The 9,997-nt window shown below is 39.9% G+C and overlaps 1 protein-coding gene across 1 annotated transcript; it reads left to right on the top strand.

Moving 5' to 3' along the window:
* The first annotated feature begins 335 nt into the window (after positions 1-335).
* Positions 336-7,375, top strand: LOC100892677 (lachesin). The gene is made up of 3 exons (XM_030995355.1): positions 336-783; positions 3,374-3,492; positions 4,456-7,375. Exons 1-3 carry the CDS (start codon positions 655-657, stop codon positions 5,762-5,764), a joined length of 1,557 nt encoding a protein of 518 aa, XP_030851215.1. The 5' UTR covers positions 336-654; the 3' UTR covers positions 5,765-7,375.
* The last annotated feature ends 2,622 nt before the right edge of the window (positions 7,376-9,997 follow it).

The raw sequence follows: 9,997 nt of genomic DNA, 5'->3' as shown, positions 1-9,997 counted from the left end.
GAATAATAAAAACGTACAATAGGGAAGAAATAGATAAACGTATATAGATAAAAAGACGATCAAATTCATGACAATTGTATGGAGAACCTCCATTCTTTTTTTCAATGATGTACCTACCCTAAGAACATTTGTAAACGCAACCAAATGAAAATCTAGCGATGAACCTTATTCCATTAGCCAGAAAGCATTACCCTCATAAGACTTCAGTCGCCATACCGCATCTTTTGTTCTCTTACGTAACCCTCCCTTTGTCGCGGAGGCAACGGAGCTGAGAACTGTGAGATCAAGGAAGAATGGGTATGGCGACGCCCTGAAACAAGCATTGTTTGAAAGGAATTCGGAGGGTACCCGATATAATAAAATACACAGGTATATACCATCATCTCTGCGAGCCCATGCAGGACCACTGCGCACCCATAACGTTGGCGTAGAGACGGGACAGGCTGAGAACTAAGGGTGTTGCTTGTCAAGAACTTCAACTTCTAGAATTAATATGGTTGTGAATAAGGTTTTGTGAATGCACGAAATACATATATGTTTCACTTTGGAATATATAAATATATTCGACACTTATTCTATACCGAATCAACGCCATATTCCTTCATCTTTTGAGGGGAAGTCTTTGACTGATATTGTCTAGCTGACTTATATGCCATGATGATTCTTTTTCGATCACGACTCGAGATTGTCGTCGTCCTCGTGGCGACTTTGCTGCTGTCGACGACGTCAGCTGCCGACTCGTTCGGCTTCATCATCGAGCCCAGTGATACTACTGCTGTTCAGGTAGGTTGTCGTTTTTGTTTTATTTAATATCTATAGAAATTGCTGCTGTATGACGTGATGTAAGGTGTGTACATGCATGGTAAGGTGTGGTGTATCTACGTGTTGTCTGTTATCATGCATCTTGCAATGTTTATTGAATAGAGCACGGGATACATATTTTCAAAACGATGCTATGCCTATGATTGAAGTTATTATTTACCGTATTTGTTTGCTATAATCATATTTTAAAAACTCTTCTGTAGTAAGGGGAGATCAAGACAGAAACAAAATAAGATGTTTATCTCTATTTAAAGGTACCTCCGTACCCTTATGGAACTCATCTTATCATGCATAGATCAAACAAAAGAGACAAATAATAATTCGAATTTCTTTTAATTAGCATTAACAATTACCCTTCGGGCAAGTATCTTTTTGTCAAGCTGTTGAAAAAATGATACTTATGGCCGACACAAATATCAAAAAATTGCATATACCCCCTTCAAATTAAGTCTATATTTATTTTTTCTCAAAGCTTAAAACAGTATAAGCAAATGTACAAAATGATGAATACATACCTTTGACAAAGAAAGATACAATGAAAAAAAGGTTCTAGTGTAGTTGGAAGTGCCTCCATCTATCAAAAAAATATTATAATCTTTTTGCTTATAAATGCAGATTGTTCAACACCATAATGATAGTTTAAGCTTTTATATTTACTTTAAAAAGGGAAGAAACGATATAGGAATCTAAAAATAATTTCCGCTGCCGGCTCTTTCATCATAATTAATCAAAATGATTATATCCACCCAATCGCGCTGTACGTTGTATGTTGTACAATATTGTTATGGAAATTGCACAACGCTCGCCAGAAGCTGTATTTTCTTACCACTAGTTCTTTGTGTAATTTGGGTTTTTAAAGACGTATATCAATCATATACGATTATTTACATCTGGGGACCGACCTTTACCGTCACCTTCCGAAGACGATATACTGGACGTAGCTTTTAATTATTTTTTCTCATTATATTTGTCTTGTGAAATCTAAAGCATGAGAAGATGTTGGGAGTTTGAGCACTACTGCCTTTGTTGACATCACTTTTGTTCCCATTTTGGAGCACCATAAAACCCTTAACTCTTAACATGAGGTTGTGCTAGATTGTTTATTCTTGATCTAAACAAGGAAAACATCACCAATTCAGAAAGAAGTGATAAATAGTATTTAAAAGCTTAATTTACCCGTACATTGTCGAGCACTATGTGTAAAAAGGTTTAACCCTTTGTATACGGGAGCCAACTGGTCCCTGTATAAGGTCTATGGTAATTAGATAATTCAGAAGTCGGCAGGTTAATGGTGACTCCTTACTTTATATGAGCCTTTGTTATAAAAAGTACATGAATAGAACCAGTGGAGCTCAGGCTCATGGAAAATCAATGGCGGATTAGTAAATGAATGATGAGATAGAGTGATTGAATGATATTAAATGCAACGTTATCTAAAAACTAAACTTCGGATAGTTCCTGAACTCGAAAGCAGTAAGATTACGTCCCATCTCATAGTTTTATGATGTTTACCGCTCAACAACAACAAAATCCAAATTATCCCCAAATGCTCCTTCCCATTCGAATATGAACAAAACATCTCCCTGACCAACCCCCCCCCCCCCCTTCCTCACACACACACTTCCACCAAATAACTACTATGATCATCCCTAGTCTTACCATCATCGCTGCTGTCACTGCCTTTTATGAATGCCATCTCAGTCACCAATGCCATTAGTATTTATCATCATCAAAATGTTATCATTGTCATCATCATCATCATCATCACCATTTTCATCATCACCAACATCATCAACCACGGTCTCACCTGCATCATCTCGATAATAATAATAATAATGGTGGCTTCTTATATAGCGCGCATGTCCATCACATCGTGACGCTCCTGGCGCTGCCCCGATTATTACCCTGGCTGTAGCAAGGCGACCATTACGGCGCTCTAGCATTTCAAGCATTATCCTCATCATTACCACGATTACTACATTACCATCATCCGTGTCATCACCATCATTATTATTATTAGTAGAAGTATTATTATTAGAACTATTATTAGTATTAGTATTAGTATTAGTATTAGTATCATCATCATCATCATCATCATCATCATCATACTACCGCCGTCACCATCACCACCACCATCATAACTATCATTATATCAATTGTCCTCACACCTTATCATCAAAATTGTTATAGCTACATAATCGTCATTTCATCATCATCATCATCATCATCATCATCATCATCATCATCATCATCATACTACCGCCGTCACCATCACCACCACCATCATAACTATCATTATATCAATTTTCCTCACACCTTATCATCAAAATTGCTATAGCTACATAATCGTCATTTCATCATCATCATCATCATCATCATCATCATCATCATAGTCATCACTACCTTCGCCTATCACCACAACCGTCACAGGAATGTTTCTCAACGCTAGTTTAAAGAGAAGTTATAATTTCTACTACAGTCTTATTCTGAATTTTAACAAACAAAAAATGATAATGATTTGATACAATTTGTTGTTTCTTTTTTGACATAGGGCACGACGATGACTCTGTACTGTTCTGTCAACCAAGATGCTACTACCTTCATGTGGGTGAGGGATACAGTGGTCATCGGTCAGAACCTACAGATAGTAGGAGATGCTGACCCAGACAGGTGAGAAGGAGAGAATGGTCAATGGAGAAGAGGGATACGTTGAGAGTGAGAGAGAGGGAGAGATAGAGAGAGTGTGAGAGAAAGAGAGAGAGAGAGAGAGAGAGAGAGAGAAAGAGAGAGAGAGAGGCGATAGAGACATAGACCTACGAGAGGTCCATGGTAGAGTGGGTAGGAAGAAGGTGGGGATTAGAGACCGACGGTGAAAGAGAAGGGGAGAGATAGATAGAGGAGGGCAAGAGATTTTGAGAGAGAGAGGAGAGAAAGAGAGAGCGAGAGAGAGAGAGAGAGATTCAGAGACATACATGTAGATGGAGAGAACTAAAAGGAGAAAATAGACCTAGATCAATAAGAAACACAAGGATATGCATGAGACCACAGATAAAAAGACGGGGAAGAGAGAAGAGGTGGTACTGTAAGATTATCAGACATCCAATAAAGGATGATATATTTTTTTATTTTCCAGGTACTCGGTCTCTTACAGAAAATTTTCAAAGGAGAAAGTGAGAGGGAAAGAGAGGGAGAGAGAGTAGTGTGATAGAGACATGGACCTACGAGAGGTCCACGATAGAGTTGATAGGAAGAGAGAGGGGATTAGAGACCTCAGGTGAAAGAAAAAGGGGCGGGGAAGAGAGAAAGAGTGAGGGAGAGAGAGAGAGAGGGAGAGGACACGACATTTGGAGAAAAGAGAGAGAGAGAGAGAAAGAGAGAGCGAGAGAGGTAGAGAAAGTGTGAGAGTGAGAGATTGACATTCAGAAAGTAGATATAGAGAACTGGAAGGAGGATATAGACCTAGAACGATAAGAAACAGAAAGACATATATGACAGAGAGAGAGTGAAAGAGAGAACCTTACATAGAATGAGACCACAGATAAACTGATGGGGAAGAGATAAGAAATGGTATTGTCAGATTAGCAGACATCCAATAAAGGATGATATCATTTTTATTTTATTTTTATTTTTCAGGTATTCGGTCTCCTACAGCAGCCAGTCCTACAGCCTCATCATCGAAGACGTCAGACCAGAGGATGCAGGTACGTTCAAGTGTGTTGCCTTCTCTGGAGGAGCCGGCCTCCTATCTCGAAACGCCAAGCTCGAGGTGCACGCCCCACCCGTTCAGGAATACCCTTCCATCACCAGCACGGTGACGGGAATGATCGTCGTGGGCGAGACCATCGAGATCGTGTGCGAAATCGAAGGCGGGAATCCCATCCCGGAGATCGAGCTCATCAAAGGCAATGAGATCATCGTAGTCGCATCGGGACGTCTGGTCTACGTATGGGTGACGGAACAAGGCGATGAGGGCGCGATGTTCGAGTGTCGGGCTCAGCATTCTCTTTGGACAGAAACAAGGTCGTCCTTCATCGGTCCATTCGACCTCGTGACGGAATTGCCGAATATCGTGCTGGCGCCCTCGACGGCGGAGATCACCCTTGGCTCACAGACGTCATTCGTCTGTACCGCAGCGCCGGCTCCAAGGGCGGTCTACCGCTGGTTCCTGAACGACGAGGAGTTGGAAAGCAACGGTGATGGTTCGGTGGTGATCGACAGCACCTTCTCGGCGACTGTACTGCACTTGGTAGGTACAAGGGACACCAATGGTCTCGTACGGTGCCAGGTTGAAGCACCTAATGGACAAGCTTCTGCAGACTCTTCCTTAACCCTGATCCTAACGGAAGTCTCCACCCAGGCACCTACCGGACCTGTTGCTTCAACAGAGAGGGTCACTCAAGCACCGAACACCCGCGTTCCCTCCCTTCCTACTGAGGCACCGAGGGAGACGGATGCACCAAGCACTAAAGCAACAACCATTGCTCCGCAAGAGACAAATACCCCTCGTCCCTCTTCTACTACCCTACCACGTACTACCCTACGACGACAGGCAATAACCGACGAACCATTACCATCCACTCAAGGACTCACCGACTCCATGACAACTGGAGAAACCCCATCGGATGGTATGGTCCGTGGTGCATCTTCCTTCGACACCATCTTCGTGGCCTCGGTCAGTACCATCGCCTCCCTCATTGGCGTCATTTTCGTCGCTGCAATGGGCGCCGTCTGCTACGTCACCACGAAACGTCGCCGCGAGAGGCGCGCCAATATGCAATCCGGTGGCAACACGAATGGGGACGTATTCTTCCGTAGCCGCTACATCGGCATCGTTCGCTCCTGGTTTTCACCCGTCCACCAAGACACGCAAAAAACCCTGACCTCGTTTGAGGGTCCTACTCCCGACCAATCCCCATATAATACTATTACTTCAAGGCGATAGGTTCAGTTTCATAATGAAGCTGATAATACGCTCAATAGGCAAACCGGTTTACACGGCTTGAATATTTAATCTTTATTTGCCACATTATTTTCCTTTAAAAAAAAAGATTCACATTCTTTCTTAAGCAATGATATTGCAGATGTATTATCTGAATAGTAGTTTAGATTCTGAATATAATAGAAAATTTGTCACCTGATACTGCATTTGCAATTATTGAGGAATATTTATTGTACCGATTGGCATTTGTGGCAAATAAGGGGTAAAACAAATCGTTGCTACCTTTCCTCGAAGCGGGGAAACATTTTAATGGTAGATATTTTACCTGTAAAAGAAATGTACTCTCAATGTAAGATCATCCATATAATTATGTCGTGGATTGTGTTATTGCGGATTTTCCCGTATTTTTTAAACCATTAATTGGTATCTTTCCACAAAAATGTGAGACAATTTTGTTAGTGATGGACATTTTAAATATTTTAAAGATTTTACTCTTGAGGGTGAACTGACTCATTTACTGACTTGCTACCTTGCCGTTTGTTGCTCTGCCGTGGGTTGTACCGGATGGTACGCTTTTTATTCACTGTTTTAGCACGAAGGCAAATGAGCGAAATTGTATTTGATATTCAACAAAGGTCTTTCAAATCTCTTCAGTAATAGCATAGTCACGCCAAAGAGACCGAAGCGAGACCGAATTACATTACCGCAAATTGCCAAGAATCGGGGAGACGATATGGAGTCAGTTTGGCCGTGTAACTGGCCGGGGTGTCAGAGCTTGCATTTTAGGAGGGTAATTGATGTACGGCATTATCTATCATTTTGTTTTACTAATCATTTTCTTATACGTTGACTTCAAAATGTGACTCGTGCTTTTGGAAATATCATGTCCAAATGGGCAATAAGTAAAATCTTTGCCGAATGCGGACGATTTTATATCATAATGCACAACAAAAGTGGGTCGTTTTTGTATTAGTGTTGTTAATACAGAGAATTTCCTCATAGTTTTTCGTTTCTTTTCGTATAATTTCATTTCTTATTTTACTTATTTATCTATTCACCTTTTTAGCATATTATATCAAAGGTTGCAAACATCTAATCAAATGTACTTCTCTTTCTTTATTTCACATTATCTATTCATCGTCTAATTAACTTAACATTAACTCTTCTTATAAAAAAAGGGTACCGCCATAGATTCATTCTACATTAAAAACGCATTGAAATGTTCTTTAACAAAATACGGTTTTTCCTCTCTGTATCTGATCCTAGCACCCCTCAGTAATTCAGCTTGAAGAAAAGTAAGAAGCCATTCTATTCTGAAACTTGTTTGTTCTATTTTTGTCTGATGTAAAAGGTGGTGTGTAATCTGTTTCACTTTTATCGGATTTTTAAAACAAAAACAAATCCAAACGAGTCTTAAAATGTTTTTATCTAATGTTACCAGTAGATAGATATGAAACAACATAATGTAATGTATTTTTTTATGGAATACCCTATATGCGAGTCTTAAAATGTTTTTATCTAATGTTACCAGTAGATAAATATGATTCGACACAATGTAATGTATGTTTTTATGGAATACCCTATATATTTCAAATAAAATGTTTGTTTTAAGAAGCTAATGAGTCCAAAGGTTTATTTTATCATGTACCCATGTTTATTATTACGACATATCAACCGGAAAGTGGTATGAATCTGTTTGTCTGTAGATTGGAACATTGATAAATTACTTGGCTTCGAACATGAGCTGTCTTTAGCCTATATATCAAAATATTTTCCGATGTAGAACATTCTTCAAATATATAAACAGTCATGCATGTTCCACACGAATTCACATATTACATAAGGCCTACCTCGATATGTCTGAGACAAATTCAGCCAAAACATTGTGCAGTTGTTTTTCACGTCTACTCTCGATTGTTTTCTTAATTATAATTTTATTTGGTTGGTAAAAAATATGAAAAAAACATTCATATTGGCTTTAAAATGGAAAGGATGTGTTTCAGTCGCTTTTGAAAGAAGGTGAAATAGTTGTGGTTACGGAGAAACGGGGATAAACATTTGGGCTCTCACCCCCCCCCCCCCCCTCTCTCTCTCTCTCTCTCTCTCTCTCTCTCTCTCTCTCTAATTACGATAATGTTCACTAGCGTAATGGGGTGGGGGCTGGCTGGGAGATGCTGCTCCCCAAAGTTTGATTTAAAAACCACAAGGAGGGGAGGAAGGAAGGAAACAAAATTGTTTTACCACTGCCGAATTCATAATAATCCCATTGGTCAGTTGGTTACATCAAATATTGTTTTGGTCTTATTTTTTGTTTCTTGAACGCCTGTCTTCTTACCAGATTTAAAGAATGTATGTGAAATCCATGTCCTTTGCTATAATAAATTGTACAAAATCCATGTAATCACGATTGCCCTTCTCATACACCTCCCAGCCCCTCTTACCGCATGTTATATTCTTTTTAGATTGAGGAAAGGCTTGTGAAATACTGCAAGCAATGGCATTAGTTCCCCACAATTTGAATCTTCATCTGGGATTGTCTACCATCCCTTTACACGTAAAATTGAAGAAAAATAGAGAAACAGAATTGGGTGGATCTCGTGAATAAGACTACGTCACACTCTTTATCTTTGAAAGGGAATTTTGTAAATTGTAGAAATTGTATATCATTGGAGAAGTTTTGTCCCCAGAAATTACATTTGATACGGTTTCAGGTGATAATTTAAGACTGCCTAGCGCCATAAGAGAGGGAGAAGGGGTAAATATTAAGCTGCCTGAGTAATCAAAAGTGCCATTAGGAATAAAAGATTCCAAACTTAAACATTTCTCGCTCGGTTGCTACCTGACTTTGCGAAATAACGTCACCATAAATGCAACATTTTATTCAGTAAAATTCAGGGTTTTTCACACCCCCTCTCGCAGATTCAAGAGACCAATCCCCGAGTCGTGTCTCATTTACATCACTGTAAACACTTCCCCCCTCTCTCTTTTTTTTCTTTCTCTCTCTCTCTCTCTCTCTCTCTCTTTTTTCTCTCTCTCTACCCCTCTCTCTTACGCTCTCTCTCTCGCTCTCTCTCTCTTTTCTCTCTCTCTCTCTCTCTCTCTACCCCCTCTACCCCCTCTCTCTCCCTCCCTCTCTCTCTCTCTACATGCTATATTATTATATTGCATCCAAATTCCAAGCTGACCCGCTTAGCATTAAAATCGAAAATTCATTTTAAAGCGAGTAATTAATCTACATGATAACGCAGATGGCGCCCATACACAATTACAGAATCGCAGAATTGGGCAGTTGACAAGTACGATACGACAATATTGTATGAGAATTTCTGCTACAAAATTATGATTGCATCGGATTTAACTCTCCACAATGGCGTAGCCTGAGTCCACTCATTGAGGGTCATTAGAACCTGGGGGGGGGGGGGGGGGGGGGGCTCCGTTTTTAATCGAAAAACAAAATGCAAAATTACAAGGCTACTCATGGGGGGGGGGGGGGGGTAGCCCAAGTCAATATTCATTAAATCTTACTAAGCTAGTTTTCAACGAATTACATAGGCTATAGTTCATATTTGACAACTTTGCAAGATGTAACTTTGTAGGCTTTGTAAGATTATGGCCCTTGACGTTCCCGAATATCCTGGTATTTGAGCAGTAATTTGCCCGAGGATATCCTCATTTACGGGCAGGAGGTGCCCGAAGATGTGATTTCCCTCACAAACTGACAAAAAGTGTTAAAACATGTCAGAAAATATAGAATATAGACAGCTGATATTTGGTAGGGGATGCCCCCCCCCAACCCGGCTCGTCACAAATAAATGCACCCGTACGTCTATTATAGTTTACAAAGCTCTAAATGGTCAAACTCCTAGTTATGTAACTGAATTGTTGAATATCGAGTCTCAAACTCATGGTGGTAACCTTCGCAGAACACAAGTTGCAAATACCCCCATATAAAACCAAAGTAACCCTCGGAGACCGGTCATTTCTTTGACTATGGAATAGATTATTAGATTATGGAATAGATTAACAGTAGAAATAAGGAAAGCCCCATCACTAGAAAAAGTTGAATCAAGACTGAAAAGTCACTTGTTCATGAAATATGTATAGCACAGCATTTACGAGCTCTTGCAGCGCAGTAGAACATATTTATCCACATAGTTATTGCGCCTTACAAATGAATATATTATTATTTTTATTGTTATTAATATCGGTGATGGGTTTGGCCTACTTATGGACATA

The sequence above is a fragment of the Strongylocentrotus purpuratus genome, unplaced genomic scaffold (assembly GCF_000002235.5).
Source record: "Strongylocentrotus purpuratus isolate Spur 01 unplaced genomic scaffold, Spur_5.0 spur5_scaffold_21, whole genome shotgun sequence".
Taxonomy (NCBI): domain Eukaryota; kingdom Metazoa; phylum Echinodermata; class Echinoidea; order Camarodonta; family Strongylocentrotidae; genus Strongylocentrotus; species Strongylocentrotus purpuratus.
The sequence above is the reverse complement of the archived record's forward strand: the minus strand, read 5'-3'. Positions and strand labels throughout refer to the sequence as shown.